We start from the raw sequence: 27,897 nt of genomic DNA, 5'->3' as shown, positions 1-27,897 counted from the left end.
TTTTATTGCAATACATAAAAGTAGTTTATCTAACATAACATTAAATTGTGCATTTAACAGTTTAATATAATATTAATATAAAGAACTTATTAATTTTACTAAAATATTGAACTATGTATAAAATTTAAAAAAATATAATTTACTTTAATAATTTATTCATTTTTCATTTTTAAAGTTAGTGTTGTAACGATTGCCGTCTTGAACATTACAGTGTTCTATCAAAATATTTAATATAATATTCTATTATTATTACTTATTTACATAAATATATGATTTAATAAATAATTAAAATAGCACTGTTAAAAAATAATCACTTAAATTAGAATCTTATAACACAAAACAAGAAATTGGCTATTCAACTATTATTATAAAATAATAACGTACTTAAAATGTAACAAATGTTTTGTTAATAAATCATAGTATTCAGTTTGTTGGAAAAAAATTACTTATAATTATACATGGAAAAAAAATGATAAATAAAAATGATTTTTATGGTAAAATATTTTAGAATAAAATTTAAAAAACAATAACTATATATCTATAATTTTCACACTTGCAGTTAAATACAATTGATCATGGTTCTTAATAAATAGTAATAATATTTTATTCTTAAAAACAAATTTCCTTAAATTATGCACGGTATTTAATATTTAATAAGAAATTCAGTAGAAATGTAAAAATCACAGATGTCCTGTCGTTTCCGACCATTAAATTATATTATTTTTACGCTAAAGAGTCGCTTCTAATAACTATATGTATACACATGTAGTAGCTACAGGATTATATATTATATATATATCATATTATATATTATATATATTTACAATAAAATGACAATTTTTTTCTTTTAATGAGTAGTGAAAATGTCTGTCAAGTACACTCGAGCACACACAAACACACACACATTCGAGGAACAAAAAGAATTATATATATATATATATTTATAGTTATGATAATTTTTTTAAGCGAGACACGCAGACAGTTAGGACTGTAAATATATTTTTATTATTATTATAGGGCCACATCGGCCGGCGCTGTTTTGAAACTGGCTCTCCGTTTGGGATTTCGGCGCAATGTGCCTAGAACATTCATCATCTCGTTGACAACTGGTTGCGGTTCTTGTTTTTTGACCGGAGTCTGTTTCTTAAACGGGAAAAAGGAATATAATATTATTAATTAATCGTGAACAAATTATCAATATCCGAAATACGACTATTGCGCAACGTAATTTTATTATTATCATAGATCGAGTTTTTACCTCCTTGTCCGTGGCTTTTAGACTGAAACGACCTCCTTTTATCTGGTTGATTATCGCATCAATGGCACCTGTGGTATAACGACGTTATAAATCGTGATCGATCATTATTTAATATTTTAGATTATTATCTATAAAAACTATCGTCTTTCCGTTATGTGCCATTTTTATGACACCCGCACGACTGCGGTATTGTTAGTCTGCACATGTTACTTACCGTTCTGGACTTGAGGGCCCTTGGGAGTCGCCAGTGGCAATCCCAAGTAATTCCCTAAATCTTCAATGGCATTAGAGTTATGGTTCAACGAGCTAACTGTTTTCAGCTTGATACCACTGATCGTCCCCGGCAATACCATCGGTGGCGGTGGTGGTGGTGGTGCCGGTGGAGCTGGCGGTGGTGGTGGTGGTGGTGGAGGTCCGCATTGGGGCGTTGCGGTTACAGTTTTGGTTTCTCGAAGTTGTTTCTCGAGTTCTTCAACTAAAACAAAGGTAATATATATTTTTGGTTGCATTGTAGCAATTTAAAAAATTCGATTGCGATATCATCCTTGGTTTGCTTTTGCTAATTTTAGCTCGTGAGACACGGCAAAACAAGTTCACACAAAGGTCAGTCATAACTCGTAAGTGTTAATGGTAGGTATATAATAAAAGTGAAATGTCGATTTGAATAAAATGTTTTTCTTTTTAATTTTACTTATAGTAAATCGTTGTCACTATAATAATATTATTAGGAAAAAAACTACGAGATATATCTCCAAGATATTTTTTTCATTTATTTTTATTAATATCGTTATCATTACTCTAAAATCATATTTTTATTGTTAATGAAATTTTTTAATTTTTGGTACGTTTTACATGCGATATGATGGGAGACAAACAAAATATATAGACAATCTTAATATAACGCATTCTAAAAAAATTGTGTTGTAAATTTATTGATATGCTTTAATAAACATTAGAACAATAGCTAGATTTGAGAATAGTTATCATTAAACTATTTAGAATATGAGATATATCTTACAAATAATTATTTAGAATTAATAATTTTGATACCACTATTTTTATTATAAAATTAGAATAAAATATTTTATTTTGGGATAAATTATTAATTGTTTTATCTTTTATGTACTATTAATTTTTAAATAGTATATACATAATATATTATATACCCTGAGATTCAGCAATGTCAGCTCTCTGCTGAGAACATAATAATTCCGCTTCGATTAACTTTAACTTCTCTTCGTACAATTCAATTTGTTCAGATTCACTTTGAGATTCCAACTTTTCCTGCAAAAAAAACATTTATTTTATAAAAAATGCAATTAATGCAATGAAATATATTACTCCAATACTCACGTGTAAGTCTTTTAGCTGTTCAGTATGCTCTTGCCTCTCTTGGCTTAGGGTTCTTTGCAATTGTTCTACCTCAAACAAAAGTTTCATAATTTTTTCGTCCGATGCAGCATCCATCATCAACAATTGACTTTGCCGTGCAAGTACATCTCTTTCGGATTTTACCTGTAAATCAATCGATTAAACCAAGTCCACGATTTATTATTTTGAAATTAACTTACTTTGTTTGCATCACTTCGTATCTTTACGCCTTCTTCTTTTTCTCTCTTATATTGTTGGTGTAATACAGTTGTCTCTTCAACTACTTTACGGCTAACTGATTCCAAATTGTTGTGTTTCATTTTTAATTCCTTAAAAAGTATAAAAAGTGGTTTAGTGATTATCGATTTTGAAAACCTACAACAATTATTCAAATCGAAATAGTTTACAATAAATTTCAGTCTTATGTGTAAATTTAGAACATTAATATAAGCAGGAGAACATTGAACGATTTTATGATTTAATATAATAGTATAGTATACGGGTGTAATAATTACTTTCAGTTCTTGTTCAGCACGTTTCCGCGCCCTGCGTTCTTCCTCCAGTTCAGAAGTTAAGTCTACTGTCTGCTCCTGGGCTTCAAATTCTTGAAGTTTAATTTTATTTAATTCTGCTTGTAGTCTCGACACTTCTTGAGTAAGCTCTGCAAATAAATAACACGCAGTTAATATGTGTTGTTATTAACGTTGCTAATAAACAAAGCGGTTTACCTTTGACAGTTTTCCTCAGTTCTTCCATTTCGGTGTCGTTGTTGTCCGTATCATTGTCATTACCATCCGTGTCGTCTGCTAAGTCATCCAGCGTGGACGGCGCCACTGACATGACTTTTTGCATTAACGCCGAACTCCTTCTTTTCAGCTCACGGTTTTGTTTGTACCACTATATTGAGACAGGAGTGTTTCAATTAAAATCTAATTGGATTAATTACGGGACGGTTAATTTATTAACGTTTAATTGTATTATTTACCTGCGAAGCTCGTTCCATCGCCTTTTGCAGCGTAGTTGTTTCGAGTTCATATTGCTGTTTTAATTGATCATATTCTTTGTACATTGCTTCTGAAACTATATATATACGCACAAAATAATATGATCAAATTACATTTTTCTGACAAGAACCGAACACTTGTTATTAAACTGTATTATTGTATACGTACGATTCCTCAGCTGAGAAAGTTGCAAAGTCTTTTCCGATAAATCTTTATTCGACAGTTCGAGATTGGTGCGCAGCTTCGCCACTTGGCGTTCCATGTCCGACTTTTCTCTCAACACTAAACAGTAAATAACCGTCAATGTCAATGCAATATTGATTTATTTCAATTAGTTTATATTTTAAACGATCAAAATAGCGTAACATATTTATTATATAACCTTTATACAACCATAATATAATAATATTATGTTACCGGCATTTTTTAAGGAGTTTAATACAGGCAATTTAAAATTATCTGAAAATTTATTTAATTATCAATTCTAAATTTATCAGGGGTGGTCCCATATCATTACAATTATTGATTGTTCCGTAATTATTACGATATTATAAATAAAATCAATGAAAATATTTAGTATAATACTTCTTCTATTGTATTTCGAATAGCTGAAACACTTATACAAATTTTGGATAAAATTTTTTAATGCATATCATATTGATATTCTGATATAAATATTAGATAAATACAAATTTTGAAGTATTCAAATTTTTAAACTATATTTTTGTTTTGAAGATTATAATTACTTTTTAAAATAATATTAATAATACGCAATGCATTTCAATATGCCGTTATTTTTTATTTTCGTACAATGTGTGCCTATTTTATCTTTATAATTGCTCTAAAACAATTGAAGTTAATTTATGTCATCGTAATTATGTGCCGAAAATCGGTGAGACGTCCTCTCAAAACAGATTTTATAAAAGGGGAATAGATAGAAGACTTACATTTTTGAGACTGAATCAACAGACTCTTTCGCTTTGTTTCCGTTTCGTCGTATTTGCTCTTCCATTTGTCCTCGGTGGTTGGTACAGAATTTATATTGCTATTTAGAACCGTCGAAGATTTGACAGAAATCCTGGGCGGAGTATTGTCCGGTAGCGGCGGCGGAAGCATCGGTTTTGCACCGATTGTCTTGGGCGTATGCACGGGAGTGGCCGGAGACTGCATTGGCGATTTTACCTCACCAAACGACAATTTCGATTTACAGGTTTCCTGAGGGGATTTGACCATGAATTTTGACGCAACATCCGCCACCGGTGACGATCTAGAGGCGACGAACCGATTATGCACCGGTACTTGTACCGCAGCTATCGGCTTATTTCCATTGCCAGTCGAACCATTGTTGTTCCTCGTCATCTCATTCGCTAGATAACTCTGCAGAAAACTGTTGTTCTTGGTCGCCACCGGCTTGTTGCTACAGTCTTCTGGTGCATCCGGCTCTTCGCGAATCGTCTTGAACCGTCCACCACCACCGTTTTGCATCTGATAATTCGACACTTGGTGGTGATGGTGTTTGTTGTTATTGTTGTTCAGCGTCGACGGCGAATCGGGTTTTGCGTAACTTAGTCCGGGCGGATTGTATGCAACCGATCCGTTGTTCTGACTGAACTTGTTTCGAAGATTTTGCACGCTCATTATGAACGGATTGGGCTCTTATTGTGGTCTAAAAGGCCTAAAAAAAATAAGACAATTGAATTATAGGTTTAGCTTAAATTGCATCTGAAAAGTATAATATGTTTTAAATTGATACAAAATTGTTTGGTAAATGATGCTGCAATTATCGAAAGCAATCATTTGTGAAAATTTGACCAGTTATTATATTATAATTCATAGATAATATAATAGTTATATAGATGGTTATTTTCAAAATGTACAAATTGGTGAAACATTTTAACCTTTTAAAAGACCACTCGAGTTTAATTTTATATCTTCAATGTAAAATCTAACTTTATGAGCAACATAATAATCACTTTACTTATTAGTTAATATATTCATTTTCATCTTACTAAAAAGCATATTAATATACTGCTTGTACATCCACTAATTTAGTCCACACTGAAATTATCCTACATAATATAAGCTGTATAAAACTTGCAAGGACAAAGCATTTTGTTTCTTTTTATGAAAATTCTCTGTAGCAAATGACACAACTTGCGAAAAGAAAATCGAGTAAATTACAAAAATACACATTTTAACCCAAATGAAGATGAATATATATTATATATGTATTTATATAATAATATTGCGATTTATGTTTAAATTTGAAACGTATAATTGTATTATACAAGTAGAATATTATACCATAAATCATAATACACTACGTTCGTTCGACTAAGGTTTGAAGTTTTATAATTAACACTAGAGTGTCATTGCTGTATTATAATACTGTACCTAATGTAAATAAAATAATGCACGCATAAGTACGTGGTCGTACAATTTTAAAAATAAATAATGGTGTGCAATATGTTGAGTAGATTTAGTTGAATAACATTTTGAGCAGTACCTACATAATTTAATAAACATCAAAAGTGCCTATTCGCAAACATTAATAGTTATACAGGTATCACTATACATTGTTTATGACACGTGACTATTAATTTACGGACTATTATCGTTACAGAACATTACGTAACTTTAGAGAGAATTATTATCATATGAATTATAGGTACGCAGATACATTTCGAAATTATTTTGAGTTTTGTTTTAAAATATGTACACTGTATCGAAAACACTCCACCCACCAATGAATGATACAAGAATTTATTATGTTTTGTGTCGGATATTATTATTAATCGGACGTAGGAATATAATATAGGTACCGTAACACCATAATTGTGAAAATATTTGAATATTTTCAACGTGTGCATTATCAAAGTCGCGATTAATACTTAGGGAAGAAATGCATCAAAACACCTTGCAATATGGAATTAACATAAAGGTGAAAGGTCTATTGTATGGCAAAATTGAATACCTTTTTTTATTCATCGGAGATAATACGCATAAATAATATTAATATAATAGTAGTTTGCAGCTGTAGACGATTTTCGTAAAAAGTAAACACACTCACACACAATAGAAAATCAAGATGAATTTATAGTGGGTCGTTGTAGATCACTGTATAATATTATTAAGTAGAGATTGTAGGTATTGCAAGCGCACGCCATTGTGTGGTTTTTTTTTTTTTTGAAAACCGATTATTGTTAGGTATTATACGGATTGCGTGTAATTTTTTTCTTCGTTATAATATATTACACGGTAATATTTCTCTCCGGCTCGCGGCTGTCCGACAAAAGCACGTGACAGGGTGATGGTGGTTGGCGTACCTACTGTATATAATATAATATACGTAACTATGAAACGTATTTATTTATTTGTTTTTTTCCACGTACTCTTCGTTTACCAGTGTCCAGTGGTCTTGTCATCCCACTCGTCGTTGTAACAATATAATACAACGATAACATTAATATAATAATACAACCTTCGTGATTACCCCGGTGGACCAACAGGTTTTCCGCAGATTTTTATCGGCGATGGGCGCGTGAAAGCCAATCGTCACGGACGTTTCTGTTAGTGTTGCACTTATTATTATCGGTAAGAATATAATATTATTAATTCCATCTCCCATTACGATCAATATGCATTTGTACTTGTATTTTTTTTTCTATCTACGTGAAGAATACCACTGCCTGTTAAGTACCATATGGTGTATATGTCTGTTTTTTTAAACCAAGGTATAAGGCCATGAATTATCCGTGCAAAGAGAATCGAATGTCTAGGAATAATGTTTACAATACTATAAGTGACTGAACAGCTTTTTATAAAAAATATTGAGAAGTGATAGGAAAAATTAAAAATATAATAATAAAAATAATTTGCCATTGTTACTATCAATAAGTAATAACATAATGTAGAGATAAATTACGCAACACTACATCAACGCAATGGGTTCAATGCGAGGCGTACACAAAACTACAGTAATTAAACATATTCAAAATAGAAGAAACGATAATAATATATTATACTAGAACGATTTTAATACATCAATTAATGAAAAATAATATGCTGTGATGTAAAAATAAGAAATATCGAGATTTTAATTTATAATAAGCGCGTTTGATTGAATACGTTCTTACGGGATGCTATAAACGCTGGAATAACAAAAAATAATTACAAAATACAGCAACGAATAAAATATTGATATTATTTACATTACATTATTTTATAAATGCATAATTATTTACAATTCAGTAACAGACAGGTTAGTTACGAAAATCTAAATCAAGTAATAAATCTATTGCAGCATTAGCTTTTGCAGCCAAATTACCGCAGGCTACTAATATATTATTTGCATTACACAACTTATAGAAATAGCGGAAATAATAAAACAAGAATTGTATTTTGAATACTAAATGGAATTTCAAAAACTCGATTCTGTAACGGAGTTCGGGACAATATTAATAATGTGACATAGTTTATCAATATCTAATACATTTAAATTTTAAACACCAAGACCACCTCGATGTATTAAAATCTTACAGAAAGAGCAGCGAGATGACTATTTACTTCTAAACTTAAAAGAGAATATTACTATCAAAGTATATATATATATATACGATACATTGTCGTAGTCCACGCTGTCTTATTCGTCGTCGTCGTCGTTGTTGTTGTTAGATACTGTGATGGAACAGTAAGGGGGGAAACGTGCGTTCGTATAAATTATTATACTATTATGTATACTGTATATATATACTATACAATTATATTATAGTCATGTCAACATCACGTACTAAAACACGTGTGGTTTTCTATTACGAATAGATATTATTGCATGCGGTGCCGCTATTGTAAGAAAAATTGCTGACCGTATGCCAATTATATTTATGTTTTGTTTTCTATTTTTCTTTTCAAAAACGTTTACGAACTGCGAAATCATTCACGGCAACCGAATAACTACGGAAGAACGTCTGTCTGTAATATAAGTACGTATATGGTATTGATTAAGTATTTCGAGTATGTACATTTGTGTAATTACCTTGAAATCATTACCGACCGAACAATATTCCGATATTCACATTGAATCATACAGAAACGTAAAAAATATTATGATTTACCGACTGGTCTGACGAATACCATAGCCAATTCATTGCATAATAACATAAGTTATGATAATATTATAATAATGCGTTTTAGACGAACGATTTCATTTTTTTTTTCATGGGTGTACAAACGTTTGTGTATAAAATGTAACTTTGTCTTTGTTCGGGGGCCACACGTGTTTACGCGACATATTCTATTAACATTTTGATCGACATAATATAATCATAACAATTTACACGTCGCAATAAATATACCTATAATGATTTTATTGTCAATTGTATTAAATAAAAGCTAGTTTAATTTATCATAATAGGCAATGAAACAGTTTTTGGTTTTGCAGTTGGAAAATCACTTGACCTTTATGTAAAGTAAGCCTGACAGTGTTCTGTTGTGAATTACCTATTTATTTTAGATGTAATGCTATATACACCCTCCCTTATTACCCGAATTGTTAATTGTTTTAGGATTTGTACAGGTTGAATAGAGTGACAGGGTTGAGAGTTTTATACTAGAAGATCACGTATAGAAGGAAAAATGCTTTTAATACTTCTATGTCACAGATGTAGTGTTAATAATGTGTAGTTATAAAATATACAGACCATTTTCGTAACGATCTTTTTATACAGCTAGTTCTAGACGATAACAATGTAACGTTGTCTATAACAGAAAGTTGCATTGTACTTTGTATAGTTATGCAAGTACTAGGTATGATAGATAGAATAATTAACTATGAAAAACATGGGTGGTCACTGATCAGAAATCAGTTTTACCGAATATTATAATATACAAGATTCTACATTGATGACCTATACATGTCATAATATGTGCGTAGGTACAAATATTAAATTTCAAATAGTGCAGTCAAAATGCATAATGAATTATATGGATTTACATGGCATACTATCGATTATTTTATATGAATACTTTTAAATGCCTACTTCAGTATTTTTTAACTTTTTAAATTTTAGTTTAGTTATTCAGCATACTGTATTTTTTAATACTTAAAAATATATTTGTAATTATTTCCTTTAATCTTTAGAATCTGCAAAACATATAATATTTAACAATAATAACTTACATTAAAATATGATATATAAAATTGTATCTTTTTGTAATGTCTACAATTATAGAGACAATATAATATTTTAAAAAATATATAATACGTAAATAGTATGTACATGTAAAAGATTCAACATTGTAATATTTAAATTATCGATAATATATCATATAATTATGAAAAACAACTTATTTTGTTAGGAAACTACAGTTTGCGAATTATTATTCTTTTGCATCAAATTTATACTCTAAGAGGACTGTCTGTTAGAATACGAGTACAATATAAAAACTATACACACACACAGATCTTATAATAGTTGATGTATTTGTACAGACAGTCATGATCGTACTAAAATAAACGACCGCATGGGTACAGAACATAGGTAAAAAAAAATAATAACAAACATAATATATTATGCAAATTGGGATGGAAAGACGCGCGAGACGTCTTGTGTATCGTCTCGTCTAATGCTTCGACATCGCAGGACACTGCCGCCATATGTTGTTTACGCGGGCGTATACACATATATTATATTCGAGTTACATATTATTATAATCGTATGAAAACCAAAATCCTGGTGTGGGCGGTTTATTTGGAGAATATAAAATCGTATGCGTTTTTACAATACCTAATATCCATATGTATAATAATCTTGGGCCTGAGGTAAGTTACAACAGGAACCGTAGGAATTTTAATAAACCATAACTAAACACTGTGTATAATATATTTATATATAAATATATATATATACTCGTATAAGTATATACCCGTGAGTAAAATAAGGGAAATTTAAGAAAAAAAATGTATTAATTCTATTATAATATAAAAATAATATTATTATTTACAATATTTTAAATATTAGATCATCGAAAAACCTTAATTGCTGCGGATCGAGATTTAGTAATTGAAAAAAGGTATTATTATTTAAACAGCCACGATAATGATCACCTGTATATCTATATAATATATACATGTATCATGTGAAAATGGAAATTTTTGTTACACATGTTCTCTGAAACTACACATCAGATTATCTTGGTTTTGTTTATAAAAGAGTACATCGTGGAGCAGGTTTAAAGCCTATTTCTGATTCTATGAGTTAATGAAAAATTGAGTTATTATTTTTTTAATAATCGGAAAATACGCACATAAAATTAATTTTTTTCTATCTGTGTTACCAATAATTAGTTATTATTAGAAATTTAGAAATTAGTATTTTTGTCAATAGTTTATGTAGTATAAGTCTGTATAACAGAACAAAACATTTTCGTTGTTTTTGCTTCGCACTATTGAAACTTTATGAGTTGTTTGTTTTTGGTCCAAAATGGAAAGATAATCAAATTTGGATCGTTTAATAAAAAAAAAAAAAAAATAATAATATTTTTTTAAAAATGTTGCTGTTAAATGGTTAACAAATAGCAACTTTGAGCGTGATAAGTATGTAAAGTTGATATGTCGGAAATACGAGTGGCATCTATTATATACACCAAATCAAAAAACTAAATTATTATTTTATCCAAACGCATTATCGTTACATTAATAATTAGCATTAGGCAACTAAATATAACACAAATGCATTTTTTACAAGCAAGGAAGTGCACGGGTATAGCTATTATAGTATAAATGTATAATTATATGTAATTATTTTATTAATAAGTATAGTGCGCAGTAGCATACATATATATACTATACTGCAATGAAATGGCGTATAAAATGCATCATACAATATTATGTTCATAATAATTTGCATTTAGTATTTATAATTTATACCAATATTATAATTCCAATAAAGTAATTTAAGCGATAATGTGTATCCATTAAGAAAACGATCATATTTTCAAAACCACATTTAATGTTTTGCATAGATATATTAATACATAATAAAGTTTATTTTCAATATATGTAGCTGAGTAGATTGACAGTATAATAACCGTGTGAAAACAAATCGGGTTTGACATACAGGTAGACCGAGATTTCGTTTCCGTTGATTGCATTTTAATGGCACACCGCACACACGATCAATTTAAACTCATTGAACGTCGTTATTAATTAAGTTATATTAATAATAATGTTGTCGTAGATTTCACTAATAAACGTGTTTGCGTCATTTCATAATTTTCGATATGTTAATGAAGTGTAAATAATTAAAGATAACCGCATAATATTATTGTAACGTTGAGTGTTACAGATACTATACGGACTCTAGAAACCAATGATTTATCAATGAGGGGATGATCAAGTATTCAAGTTCCTTCTTCCAGAGCTCACACCACAAACTTATATAATTTTTTATAAATATTTCAGTTAATGATTTAATTATACAGTACAGGTAATTAAATAATTTAAAAAAATAAAGTAAAAATAAAAATTCTATATTTTTTAAGCATTTAAAATAAATAATTTATTTAATTCAATAAATAGTAGACCAAAAACTACTCGTCGAAGTTCGATTTAGATAGTCAAAAACGAATAAATTCATTATTAAAAAATTGGGCGAACAATGCTTGGTCTATGAATAAAAAACATACCGCCTACGTTTATATAATTAACTTGAATTAAAAGATTTATTTTGTATTTGTTTATAGAATTAAAATGTACAATTATAAATTGTTGATTATGATTGATTAATGATTAATTCAGAAACAACGTCACGATTTCAATGATTGTAGTAAAAGCATTTTAAATTTAAATTTCTAAAAAATAAAAAAATAAATAGAAAACAATAGGTATTATAATGTATATTCATAAATTAATTGTGGTTTCGTATGTGGTCAATATGAAATCAGAGCGTAGAATGGCTTTTAGCATGTGAAATTATTGCTTTATTTACCCAACATATCATCATATAGTATGATTTTTTAAGTATACGAATCGTGTACATGTGGATAACCACCATTACATTGTATAATTTAATAACTCAATAGTTGTAAATTGTAATATACCGCAGCTATTATACTCGTATGTCGGGGAAACATTTTAAATTCAAGAGTGGCATGCGCAGGCGTTAATGAGTAGGTATTCGAGAGGCAGTCACATTTTTTTCCAACAGTTTTTGTTGTTGTATATGATTTATTGTTATTATTATTTTAAAATCTTAAGCCCCGGTAAGAGACCCTCGCTGTAAGCATATTAGTACCTACCGGAACGTCGAGAAAAAACTTGTTTATGTTTCTGTTCGGAATTCTACGCTTAAACCTTAATGCTTATAATATCGTATATACCAAAAATATGGTGTATAAATAATATTATTATGAACCGATCTCATATTATTTTTACCATATGTTTTATTTTATATTTATCATCATACTAATCGGAAACAATATTTTGTAAAATAAGCGGATATTCGAAAATCTTGACTGTAATAGTAATAGCTGAAAACCCCATAATACCATCAATTAGAAAAACTCATAAATTTATTTGTAGTATTCATTCGACAAGAACGTTTACACTCGCATATTATATTTAACTATAACTACTATAAAGCTCATCCCTATATCATTTACGCCGAGTATGGTCAACTCATGAATTTAAGCAACTTGCGCAAAATTTTTGAACGAGAAATAATAATAAGGTGTTTTGGATAGATTTAGTTTCTAATTGTATTACAAGTAAGTAGTTTGTAATTTTAACTCTTTAACTCTTGCACATCAAACATCGTAATCGTGTATATTTAACAATTGTAAGACATGAAGCGTCACGCGTGTTGTGACTCGGTGTATAAACATTTCAAATACGCGTCTTAAACGAGTTGGAAACTATTTCGGTGAGATTGTTTTTCTTTAAATTTCAAACAAGTATATCCCTTATTTTTATTACAGGTTTTTAAAAAAAAAAAATATATATATATATATATTTTAACGTTGGTCAAATCTAATATAGGTACCTATAAAACCGGTTGAAGTATGAAGCGATGCGAATTTCACGGATTGAAAAAGCAATTGAATATTGTTCAAATGTTATTCGACCGCGAACGAATGGAATGTCATTTTCCTACGGCAGTAGCTACAAGAGTCAAATATTTTAACGGCGGTTATTTTTCATCGTCTTTGTTACAAATTTAAAACCATTATTACGTTTTATTTTTCCCCCGCATACGTGTATGCCGCTACGCCGACCTTGATGTAACATCACACAGACACACGATATTTTTTTAATGTCTTCTGTCACTCTAAATGGTTAAAAAACAAATCGTTTTACCCTTGTGAATAATAATGCGCACTCTCGCTCGTTCGAATTAATATACACTCCGCTGCCGCCGTGTGTAACCAAACGACAAAAGGGCAAACATATATACATATACCATAACACTCTATTAGGAAATAGTGATTGTTGGAATATATAGGTAATTACTAAGGACGACTGCGACGTATTAAAATATAACATTATCCCGCTAAAACCATAGTATATGTATGCGCGTATTCGATGATGAGACGACAGTTATTATTGTCAGTTTGAACGATATATTTTATGGCAATTTTTTGGTACCACTTTGCCAACAGTGAAAAAAGTCATATAAGTGTGGTGCATGTGTAAGATACCCACATGAACGAGTAACTGATTGAAATATAAATACATAGGAGCCGAATACCAATTATGGGCAACAGAAGGACGGACTGCCGTCGATATAGCTCGCCTAACGTAGTCTGTCACGGGCTCGGACAAAAGAAAAACGTTTCCAGAAACAGTCGATTTAGGTCATGACCATTTTGGAGCCGGGTTGTACTTGACCATGGAAATATTTTTGATATCTGATCGGAATTGTATAAGTAAAAAACAAATAATATAATATATATAAACGACGGCGAGACATTCGAATTGAATTAATACTGCTATTGACTTGCTGCGAATTCTGGACGGGAATATAAAATAATTTACATACGTAATAAATGTTACGTATACACTACTATATACAGTACAATTGTAGTTATGTTTTTTTTTTTTGCGATATTTTTCACAAAACAATATGCGTTAAGTACTTCGTAAATGTTGGTTTACCCATATAGGATTTATTTTTTATTCTAATTATCATAGAACTGCAACAAACCATTTTTACACATAAATTATTATTATAATTTAAATGAAACGCTTTTCTCTAAAATTTAATACAATTTAAATATTTATTATATAATGTAAACCTATGTTTTCTTCTTAAACGTGTAATTGCGTATACCTCCATATCTATACTATCTACATTATTTATTATGTCGAGATAAATTATTCAAACCAGAAATCGTGAAGCACCCATTAAAGAATACAATTATAGAATTTTTCATTGAAAATGAACAATGGAGAAATTTAACAAAAATATATTATCATATTCTTATATACGTACACAATAATATTATAATAACGTACTGCATTAAAAAACCTATTTTATTAAATTTAGTGTTGTAAAAAATACTAAAAAGTATTTAGGTATTTTTTTGTTGTGAGAAAATTGTATCAATATTATAGCCAAGTAGTTACATAATAAGTAAGATTTATTTTCAGAAAAGTATAAGATTAAATATTACATTACAAAAAGAGACGAGAGAAACTATTTTTTTAAGTTGAGTTAATTATTTGTTGGATTTTGTTGTTATAGATTGAAGTTATAATAATTAAAACATAAATCTTTTGGAAATATTAACTATGAGTCAACTGACACTTGTTACATCACAGATTACACTAAGTATGTTTGGAGGCTTCCCAACTTTAATAAAATTCTTGTATATTGCAATTGTTCAAATGTAAATTTTATCGAACATTACTAGACTTTGAAAACTCAATTTTAACATAAATCATTGAAAAGTGTATTGTGTCGTTTTTTTTAAGATTTTTGGAAATTGATTTTAATATTACACAAATACTATGTGCTGAAAATGACGAGGTGAAGACTTAACAAAATTTGAATTACGTGAAGGTGATAAAAACGTTTGCTTGTATCGTTATAGTTATATTATGTAGTATTTTATCTCGATCCGTTTCTGTCTTATACGCTGCATTAATTTAAAGCCTATGTATACGCGATAGGGGACGAAGCTATATTAGTATAATATTATAATAGTGAGTACGCGTTTGTCGACTTCAGTTGCTAGTTTATTACGATGACAATGTGTACGCGCGCGCAACGAGCAATATAACTCGACCACACAGCCCGCACGCGAGGAGTTCCGTTATTGCTTAGAGGATATTTTTTGACGTCTATTTCGAGAACAGCAGATCCTAACATTTCCTGCCTCCCGGCCCACGACACTTCCGCTTTAGCCGTATATGTTCTTTTTGCCCGCGTACACAATAAATACGTATGTTGTCGTTATAGCGTAGGTACTCCCACGACCGGAAGAAAATTTCTCACACCGATTATATAAATATCAGATCTGAACTGTATAAAAGTGTCCATTCCTGTAAAATCACCTTCTTTATTATAAATACTATCTTAAATCCAAGAAGATAATAATATTTATAGACAAGTAATCTTAATAATAATAATTAATTAGTTTTAAAAAATAGTAATAATATTGTTAACGATTTACTAAGCGTCTCGCTTAAGTTTATTAAATTATTCATACACAGAAAAAATTACTATATTAATTATAAATATATTATACATAATAATATTATCATTATTAGATATTATTAGAAGTTTAGATAGGTATTTAAAAAGTTTTTCTTAGACGGTTAACCACTCTTAAATAATCTGTAAATAACATTTTAGATTTTTTTTAAATTACCGGAAATTTCTTAAAAAAGTCTTGCGTTTTAAATTTATTTTTATTTTTTTGAATGGTTTATTTATAGAAAAATCGATCCAAAAAAATTTCATTGGCTTATTTAATACTTTTGCTAAATATATTAAATTAAATCATTATATATATGTATTTATATTTCTGTTCATCATTATAATTATCAGTGTATTCGTTAAGCTTAAATATAGGGAAATAAATTACGAGTATCTCTACTGTAATACATGCGAAATTAAAGATACATCGGACATGTATATTTTAAGGCAATCCAATTTAAGATATTTAATAGTTAGTAGTTACGGATAATAAAAGATGGATACTAAAATTTAAAATGTAGGTACTCGCGTGTTTCAAGCTGATCGATGTTTTTGTAAAATACTGCATCGATGTAAGTTGAATTGCGTGAAGTATAGAAATTGCGAGATCATAGCTTAACTCTAATCCTATTTCGGTATGCGTGAATTCGATAAATTCCATTTCGTGCGGTCTTCGTAAATCCAGATTCAAGTCTTCACCAACGATCATAGGCACATCGTGACTTGTAATTCATCTATTAGGTGGTTCATGAAGTCATGATAAATCTCTCCGTACAAATTTATAGATGTAAATACTAGGTACATTAAACACATCATCATAAACCTACAGGTGGTTCACCAACAGATGATCGTATCACTCTCCATGTCGCACAAACTTTCAGAATGACCCCGGTCAGAAGAAATATACATGCCAAAAAGTTTTAATATATTTACTGGTAGAAAAGTAAATCTAGTTGGTACTTAAGAGACCAAAAGTAGAATAATTGATGAAAGTATAAGTATATTTTCTCTTTAAATATTAAAAAAAAAAAAATGAAATTCAATATCCCTCCTTCCCGTAAGGTCAAGCTTTAGAATTTAGATACGACACAGAACGTGAGCAAGTGTAATACTAGTGCATTAGAGATATGTAACTTCAGGTAAGCTTGATCATTATCGATACACATAAATCACGCACGCATTGTTCTTTACATATATTTACACGAGATCGAATATCATCGCCGTTGTCAATGCAAATATTGCTTTATGGATAATGGGTATTGCATATATTAATAAACTGTATAAAATAAAATTGTATTTACGCAAAGTGAAATGGTTGCGACTTTTTTTTTATATATTCAAGCACGATGAGTTATGAATATACGTACTATATAGGATTCCTGATGTTAATATGTTTATTATATAATATATTAATAAAATGTATATTGTATAATATATTGTATATTTACATGATGTATTATATTTATATAACTACATATAAGTATATAAAATTACAATTAAAAGGACATTTTATATTTTGTTTATCCTCAAACTTTAAAAAATAAAGTCTATAAATAATCGATGACAAGAATCAGGAATGTTTAGGATGCTTGCATATTTCTTGGTTAGTTTCTGGTAGCGAATTGAATCTAGTTAACTCTATAATATTGGGATTTAAAAATAAAAAAGTAAAAATGTATTAGAAATTCCACTTCAAAAATAAAAATAATAATAATAAAAGATTAACAAAACATAAAAATATTAATATAAATACATACATGGCTTATTATTTTAAAATAAACTTTTAATTATATTAAATAAAAATACCATTTTAAAAACAATTTTTTTTATTTCAATTGCGATAACATAACGATATTTTTAATATATATAAATATTATTTATTATACTTATTTATAGTTCCATAAAATTTAATAAAATTTAATTTAAAAAAAAATTATATTATTATTATTCTCTGGAACGAATCTAATTCTAAACATTTCTTAAAAATAAAAATAGTTAATAAACTATATAGTATATACTACTTAATTAAAAAAATTAGTACCCAGCTCGTAAACAAACTGTCTGAAAATTCAGAGGCTAAGTCTACATAATTTTATTATATAATTTACACTAACCGAATAATTAGAGTCGAGTTTACAATAGCCCTATCCATGTTATGTGTGGTACTCACAATAAGGATGTTTTGATTTCTAAATATTATTAATAGGTATAATTATTATTTATTATTATGTCCTTACACGCCGCTACCGCAGCAAAATATTTAAACTATTATTAACCAACACATTCTTTATTTTTTTTTAACTAAACCATTTTTTTCAACACTAACTACCCAGCAAAAAAATTAACCAAAGAACGACACAGTATTAAACCACAATTTAAATTACTTCAACGTTAAGAAAAAAGTAATGGTCAAATAAACGAGTATTAGGATGGGAAATGTACAACTGTAGAAAACCTTTTTTAATTTTATTGAGTTGCTTATTTTTTTTAAAGCACATTTGACAAAATAAAATTAGACAATGATCATCTACAAAAACTTATTACAAAGAACCTCAATGTTTAGATTTATACCGATTACTAATACATATTTTAGTACTTATACATTTAATACTATATATAGCTCTGTGTAAAATGATTAAATTGTTTAAAATAATTTAAAACAATTTAATTATAGATACCGATATTGTGGACCAAATTACGTTAAGAATTTCCAATAAGCAATGTAATTGTATAATCTTATGAATATATCAATAATTTATTTATTTAACTCTTATGCCACCGTATCCAATATAGTTATAAATTTATAATACATTAAAATGACTCACAAATGTTAAGCTCATTAGTCATTATGGTGTTTTATAAAATGTATAACATACAAATATTATTAAAACCAATTACAAAACGAATCGTTGTTTGAAAATACGATCATTCAGTTAGGTTAGTTATTAAGCATAAATAGGTACACTCGAAAAATCATTATAATATTACATAATTACGATCATAAATCGTTATAACTACATATATTTGCATAATGTTATGTAAAATGTATTGTTAAAAGCGAAATAGAATACAGTTGTATCCGCGGTGATAAATTACATACCACATATTTTAATCGTATACTTTTTAAAGATGCAACCCTGTTTAGTTTTTGTAACTCTTTAGGCTCTAGCTAATGCTCTGAATCGATAGAAATGACTAACCACAGCTGTAGCATATGCAAAATGAAACACATACTTCTTAGAATTGAAAGTTAGAAGCAACAAGATAAGACACAAGTTAGTTTTAAATTTTTACCATACGCGTACTAAATACAATTATTTGACTATTACAATTCTATTACAACTATACATCATAATATAAATATATACAATAAACATTTTATATCTTATTATAATCATAATAATATACATTATTGAAAAAACTTCAAAAATTTAAACAGAACAAAACTATAAGACAAACAAATAATTACCTTACTTTTCTAAAATAAATAAAAATTAATAAATTTCTGCTGTTGAAACTTTCTGTTCCTCCGAGGCCCGGGCTAATTAGATCGTGTTTAAAAATAACACTTTCAGTTCACATACATTTGAAAATTAATACATTTTTGAAATTACTCTTAATTAAAATTTAAAGTTAATTAGCCTACTTGATAATATATGTATACTATAAATTATACCTATCATAAAGCTAGAAAGAATCACTTAAAACTTGTAAATTTGTATTTCAGAAATGCACATTTTGCATTTAACGCATATTTTTAAACATTATGTACTCATATCATTCTTTATATTATTATAGTTTGAAATTATTCGTGGCTAGATTTAGATGATATCATCTTTGAGGTACCTACTATTATATTTTTTTTCATAAATCAGCATATTTTCGCATATCATAATATACTATAGAAACTCCATCGTTATAGCTACATGGTGTGCACTTAGGATTAACGGGACAGTAACATTTAGAGGACAATAAGCTTTTGTGACACAATTCTATTAACGAGAACTATTTTTTTTTTTTTAATAGGTACCTAATATTTTTTTACCGTATACACAGGTACAATGCGTGCAAGATACGCCCAGAATCCGGATTTACTAACTATAATATAATAGTAGGTATTATCATAAACACTATAAGTATATGATCTAACTTGTATAATACATAAAGTCAAAAACCAAACGATTAGAATTCTTATTTTTTTAAAAACGAAACGTGAAAATGAAATTCATTACTCAAATTAATTTTTTCAATAGTATTTATTGAATTGATTCAAATGATGATATAATAATATAATACAATATACAAAAATAAATCAACTTTATTATAAAATAATAAAATATTTTATATTTCCTAGAAGTTATAATAACTTTTCCTAGACAGCTCTGTATTATTATTATGTCAATAACTAATTTGTATTCTCTATGAAATATATGTACAATGTACATACTCTTCGTATCTAAACGTTTTTTACATATAACATAATTCACAGTAATAATGCAAAATAAAAATTATTGTTCATTTTAGTATTTAATATTGAATTGAAATAGAAAAAAAAATTAAAAGAATAAAGGTTTTAATTTTGAATCAAATGACTTATATTATATAAGCTATACAATAAATACTAATATAATTATAAAAATAATATACCATTCGCCCATTTTTTAATCCAATCATTATAATTAATTTCATAAATCATCATGCATCTGAACATAAATAGTCATACAAATGCACTTAAGCAAAGAGTCAGATATCTTTAGTTTTAAACTACTCAATATCTGTACATATACATAACTCAACTCCAGATTCTATTTACCATATTAAATTTACTTTGTTTTTGAACAGCCAAATATGTGATAAAATGGACAAACTATAAAAGATACTCCATCATTGATGAAAAATATTTGACTTTCCCGCCAAGTTTAATTCGTGATTTATCTAAAATTATATGTATTAAGATATTATAGGTATACTTAAGGAAAAATACACTATTAATCAAAAAACTACTCGATTTATAACAAGTAAAAATTACTTGACACTTTAAAATTTAATCATCTTAAATTGACTTTTGCTGAGATTCGAACTATTTGTAACTAACTATATAGTAGAACCGATTTGTAGTCGCTGCAGGGGTAAACAATTTTTAATACATCACGTCTAGTTATTCGTCATAAAAATATTATCTTTAGCTACACATAGACGTAGAAAGTTCAGTATAGGTATTTCACCTATAAAATAAAATATCGGAACGTCCGTGTCAAACTCGCAGTATATTTTAATAATATACCAATTTATACAGAACTTAGTATGGATATTTAAATGTTTTCCTTATTGTATACGCTTCAGGGGTCGCATAGACGTTGATAGTCACCAGTGGCATAAATAAAACATATTATTTTCCTATACATGTCTGTGATGTTTAAAATACGGCAATACATGTAATAAAACATGTATAATTTTAAAAAAAATCGAGTAAAACAATTTAAAATAATCTTCTTTTCGCACACTGGGTGATGTAGCCGTGGGGTTATTTGTTGAAAAAATGTAAATGTGAATACATTTTTCTATAACTGAGCACCTGATAAAAGAAACCAGTTCCGCAACCGTATCTGTATATTACGTACACAGAGAAAGACTATAACGACACAAGAACCAACAATCCGACGGCGATATTCACATAACACCAATCATTTTGGTCCAGACAAAAGGTGTTATTTACTATTATTGTTATATATTTATTATGATCATTAGGTATGCTAAACACTGCCCTGATCGTATTATGAGTCATTCAGGCGCGTGAGTCACTAAAAATGCGGTTTGTCAGTTTTTTTTTTTAATCAAGTTCCATGAAAATTGGCATGTTTGACAATTGTGATATAATTGTTATTGAACATACGTACTATAGATACCTAATATCGTATTCTTTGGATATAGCAAAGATGTGTCATAACACTCATAACATATAGTTCTAATTTAAATGCGTACATATATAATACTCCATATTAATAAGCACGATAACTATTTTATCCCAAAAATTCACGGAAATATCAATCATCGCCCATAGGATACAATATCATTGCGTTAATTAACTTAGGTATAGCTGTCAAATTAACAGTTACGAAGAGCATCACGTACATGCGTAGAACCAAAAGCTACTGTGACAAAACGATTTACAATTTTTTATAAATAATCATTCTACGATTTTATATTGAGTATAATATGCACAGATATAGAATTATACCAATATAACTGTGGTTCAAAATAGGATACTATTATTTAGTTTTTTTTTTAAATCGTATTTTCGATTTATTGGAATCAATTCTTAATTTTTTTACATACAAGTATTCATACGTACTCAATGCTATAAAATTGTAATAATTTAGAATGCATAAAATTATTGCAGTGGATAATTATTAATTAGTGTAACTATTACTATATGTTTTCATATACCTATGTTTAATTCAAAAATAAAGAATCATCTAAAAGTAAACAGTAGGCAATATTTACATAGAATGTTTATTCGAAGTTTTGTAATAATTTTTTGTTTTTCAAGGTTTTTTCCATAAACGGATTAACGACAAGTACACAAATTATAATACACTTTATACGTCGTATTTTCTAATTACGCGTTCCACGTGTATACAATTTAACACCATTAAAATAGTATTCACATACATATAATTTACTATTAATTTATTTAATTTTATATCATTTTAGTAAGACTATGGAATTATTTACTGTGTTTATATTTTATTGTTATTATTGTAATATATATATATATATATAGATTAACTTAATTTAAAATTTAAAATCTGTACAATACTCAATATCATAATCTACATAGATTGCATTTACAGACCAAGAACAAAACACATGTAAATTCGTGTAAACTATAGCTTGAGCTATAAGCCTGTAGATATAGTTATATTAAAAAAATTAGTTAACAAAATATTATAATATGTAGGTATTATACATAATTATTCAGAGAAAAAAACATACTAATAATTATAAGAATAATCGTCTAATTTCAAATATTAAATACGTATAGTATGTCAAAAAATATAAAAATAAAAATAAAATATAATATTATAACTTGTAGATTATCTAATATATCTAATATAAATGTTAACACTGATGGTTTCCAAATGCCGATTGGCGATCTCAGGTAAGAAAATAAAATTAGCAGACTTTTATGAGACCTTTCCATATTACTTTTTTATCTAACCGATATTAGGCCGAGCTTATTATCACTACTGAGAAAGGTAAACATAAGGTTTATTACATTGAACTTATATAGGATATCATAATATAGAGTTCAATGATTTATTATAGATTAATACTATAATATTTAATAAACTATAAGATCAACGAATACATTATTATTAGGTCAACAGCGCAGGGAATTCCGGAGTACGTATCTCTCATCCGTTTACTCATTTTAGGTTTTGAAACATTCTATAATATTCCAATTATTAGATATCAGTGTCACGTATTTTCAACAAGTAAATATATATACATACATGTAGAAAAAAGATCAAATTAGGTAATAGTATATTACAATATTATATTTATAAATAATTATATCCTCTAGACTCTGTAGAGCTAGAAAGCAGCGCCCGATAGCAACGTATGAGTGTTCGTAGGGGAGAGAGCAGCAACTGGTAACCGTATATATAATTAACTCATAAAAGTTAGCAGTAAAACTTCATCACTTTCAATAAAAAAATAAAATTTGTTACATACAAAGACTCGATCGTAAAAACCGCATTGTCTATTAAAATTATTATTAATATTTTCAGGATGGAAGATAGTATCTTACATAACCTTTAATTTCCTATACACACAAATTTATTAAAAAAACCACCTCCTTGATCATTTAATGTTAACATTCGCTTTCCAAGACAAAGTAAAAAAAAAAAACATATAAAAATGTTTGAATAGTGGATGATGTGCTAAACTGCTAACATAACATATTCACACATAACATAATCAAATTTAGGAGATAGTTTTGTTCTTTAAAAGTTGTTTATACACCGTCGAAATAGTTCTTGTAAAATTATGGTATATTTTTATTTTTTATAGTAATACAAATTTTAGATTTTATTTTTTTTTTATCTTTGATTTTAATCTCATTATCCAAAAAATAAAACATTTAATAATAGTTTTTGCAATTTATTATTGAATAAAACACTTACTAATAAAACAATATGTCTATAATAATGCACTATTATATTGTGTAGGTAATAAAATACAAAAAAAATCAGTTCATTAAATATAATTACATACAAATATGATTAATAGAAAATACATCAAGGCTGCGTACACCGGACGGCTGTTCGATAAGTGATATACAATATATGTATGTCAGAACGGAATTAAAAAAATTACGGTGACGATAAGCACAGGATACTTTAACGCATTTCTGACGACGTAATAATATTATGTAGAGCCGGAGAAAATATTGTTTTACGCGATAAGAAGGATTTTAAATTCAGATATTGCCAGCTGCAGCATTCAACACATAACCATACATTATTATATAAAAATACCTTTGTGCGCGAATATCACGTAAAAAATACTATTGTCGCATACGCTCACCACAATTTACATAATATAGTAGGTACATTAGTAGTTACATTTACCGCCGCCTCGTCTGACGCAGATTGGCTCCTTTGTCTTTGTACAAATCCTTTTGTTCTTTTTTTTTTTAGTTGGGGATAGAGAGTAGAGACTGCAGTGATAATGTATAATAAAGTTTTAGCGTACCTATAAACGGTCACTACAGCGTACACGATATCTCGATTAATAACGTTTAAAATGATCACAAACTTCAAAGCGGCAGTTTTAATGCATTTATTTGGACGCGCGGTTAGTGTATCCGTTAATAACAACACGTCCCCGGAATCCTTATATACCTATGCGCGTTAGTCAGTGCATTAGGTATTAGGTACACAATATAATAGAATATCTTTTATCTTTATCGTATAGTTTATACGAATAATATACTAGCGATAATGAATAGGTAATTACATCATTTTCGTATTGTTAAATATAAAGGTAGTAAGGATATGTAGACGGTTGTACAGTATCACAACAAGCGAGAAAGTCGAAAAGGTCGAGTGGGTGAGTGCACTTTTCGAGAAACAAACATTTTATTAGCAGTGGTTCTAAATATTTTTAGGATCACGATCCAAATTTTCCCAGAACATTTATCACGACCACATGGTTTCACTTGTACAGCATCAAAAAGTAGTTCTAAAATATTGGTTTATTAATTACTTTTATTGCTTATTATTTTATACTATATACACCTATGTATAATGAATATAATTTTACAAATGTATATTTTTAATAATGAGACCTTAAATTCTAATGACTTTAAACCAAACTTTCAAGTAAGAAAATTACAAAGAAAATGTTTATACATTTAAAGATATTAATGATAATAGTTTTAAAACACATTTTCAATTTTGTAACTTGGTTTATTTATAAACAGTTTTATAAAAAAATTTTGCGTACAACCCCATATAAAATTATGGGTAATTTTATTTTTTACTAACATATTTGGTAAAATATACTTTTAAAGATTGAATGAAACTAAAAATTCAAGACTACCAAAGAAAAAACTAACATACAACAATAAGACATGTCTTGCTATGGATTTTATAAAATTAAAATAAATATTGGTATTTTAAAATTTGGGGTTTAATAATATATTTGGCATTGACATTCATGGAGGTTGGTGCTTAAAAATGTTTACCTAAAATGGGTAGAGAAAATGTTAATACGTATTTTGTCGTAGTTAGGTATGTCGTCTGTTACTGATACTACTGAGAGTATACAGAGTATTTGTCCCGATGATGGTCTGCCAGCGATAACGAATAAAGCAATGTAATTATTTACCATGTTATTGTGAGAACCGATAGATAAACTGATATCGCTGTACAGGTAATAAGATAGAAGATATCAATGTGGGAAGATTTGTAAGTCGTATCGACTCGTGCCTATATGGCTATATAAGTGGTTTTGAAACCAAGCGATTACAATAATATGAACAATATGGTTATGGTTTATTAACGCTTTTGATATAATTATTTAAAACCCACGGGGCACATCTCTATTTTTGAATTTATTGTTATAAATATATTATAACTAACTGGAATAAACGCATTATCGTTTTACAACCAGTCATAGTGGGTTTCCATTTCAAAAGTTAAACTCGAATCCGACGCATTATTATTTAGTCAACAGTTTCCCTGACGTTCTTTCTCTACGTTCAGGGTGTAGCTAATGATAAAATTATAATAATAAATATACTATGTAATGTATAATTAGATTTAAATTAAAACTGCTTGGTTTTTCAATATGAGCAAATAAAAAGTAAAAATTCTGCTTAAAATCTAAAAATCTAAACGCAACGTAGTGTGTGAAGGTTTGTGTAAAATTGTAAATGTATTTATTTTTATAAATTCAAATTTGTTAATTTGGTTTTCTTCTAAATATGGCATAGCGTATTTCTAATGAATGTTCTATGTGTTCTTATGCGAAGAATAAAAGAAATAATTGGATGGGTGTTGTAGAAAATGCCATTAAACTTTGAATGAAAAGCTCGAAACTATTAGTTCACATAAATGTCATTTATTCGTTTTGGCCACAACTTATATAAAACGGATAAAAAAACTCCAAGGAGGTTATTCGAATTAGATTTTTTTTTGTAGTTTTCAATGATTAACCAGAAAATAATATATTATAAATACTGTCATCTGATTAAAGCATGTTGAAGGTGATATAATCCTCAATATACTTTTTTAAAAATTTTTGATTGAAAATAAAAATGTTTATTACACTTAGAATTTCTATAATATTTGGCTATTTATTTTTTATTTATTTTATATTTGATGAATATTTGTATGATATAACAAAATAAAAATATAATGTGATTTTATAATATTATAAAATATATATTTTCATTTGTATGTAGATCACTCGTCCTGGATTCGCAGATCACTCTATCGCAGTGGATCACCTGCTACACATATGCCACATGTGTACATACGTGTCTTGCGCATCGATAATTTATTAAAATAAATTCAATGAATATTGTAATATCGGTAATTCCAAGCAACCGCGACGTGAATTATAAATAGTACCGATTCCGGTAAAAAACAAATTACCTGTTTTCGGTGGCTTCCAAGTTTATAAGTCCTGTGCAGTGTATGGCGACGGTCACCAACTGAAAATTCTGGCGTCATCGAGTCATCTTCGAACTCTGGAGTTCATAACTCACATTCGGTTCGCACATACGGTCAGAGAAAACACACGGCTTGGCAATCGTATAGTGGTTTTTAATTTTATGCTTGCGAAAATCTGTCGGATTTATAGTGTTCTCCGACACCCACAATAAAAAACCAACCAAACCGCTTCAAAACAACGTACGTATAGAACAGTATAATTTAAAAAACACGACGCGAACGCACTCGTCGGACGACTGAGATGAACATCTACACCGTTCACGACCGTTCATAACCGCATGTGGCACATACCTTCGGCGATAACGTGTGCGCACAAG

General features: G+C 28.4%; 1 protein-coding gene across 3 annotated transcripts; it reads right to left on the bottom strand.

The window, feature by feature from the left end:
• Positions 1 to 457: 457 nt before the first annotated feature.
• On the bottom strand, positions 458 to 27,897 carry LOC113552340 (shootin-1). Of its 3 annotated transcripts, none has more exons than XM_026955193.1 (12): positions 27,503 to 27,897; positions 4,581 to 5,308; positions 3,802 to 3,915; positions 3,615 to 3,709; positions 3,358 to 3,526; positions 3,145 to 3,290; positions 2,830 to 2,958; positions 2,612 to 2,773; positions 2,425 to 2,542; positions 1,473 to 1,733; positions 1,259 to 1,326; positions 458 to 1,137 (listed from the first exon to the last, which is right to left on the bottom strand). In XM_026955193.1, the coding sequence occupies exons 2-12, from the start codon at positions 5,269 to 5,271 to the stop codon at positions 1,012 to 1,014; spliced, it is 2,079 nt and encodes a 692-aa protein (XP_026810994.1). In that variant the 5' UTR covers positions 5,272 to 5,308; positions 27,503 to 27,897; the 3' UTR covers positions 458 to 1,011. The 3 variants fall into 3 exon arrangements, with proteins under 3 accessions (XP_026810994.1, XP_026810993.1, XP_026810991.1); XM_026955190.1 differs by having other exon boundaries at positions 1,012 to 1,143; XM_026955192.1 differs by lacking the exon at positions 27,503 to 27,897 and having other exon boundaries at positions 458 to 1,143; positions 4,581 to 5,271.

This window comes from Rhopalosiphum maidis, chromosome 2 (genome assembly GCF_003676215.2).
Source record: "Rhopalosiphum maidis isolate BTI-1 chromosome 2, ASM367621v3, whole genome shotgun sequence".
NCBI classification, from domain to species: domain Eukaryota; kingdom Metazoa; phylum Arthropoda; class Insecta; order Hemiptera; family Aphididae; genus Rhopalosiphum; species Rhopalosiphum maidis.
Note: the sequence above shows the minus strand (reverse complement) of the source record. Positions and strands in the feature narration are given on the sequence as shown.

Coding starts and splice junctions, on each gene's coding strand:
- LOC113552340 (XM_026955190.1), bottom strand. CDS start 5,271: ATGAGCGTGCAAAATCTTCGAAACAAGTTCAGTCAGAACAACGGATCG. Junction 2,543..2,611: donor AACAGCTAAAAGACTTACAC/GTGAGTATTGGA, acceptor TTTTTTTTGCAG/GAAAAGTTGGAATCTCAAAG. Junction 1,734..2,424: donor TGACATTGCTGAATCTCAGG/GTATATAATATA, acceptor CCTTTGTTTTAG/TTGAAGAACTCGAGAAACAA.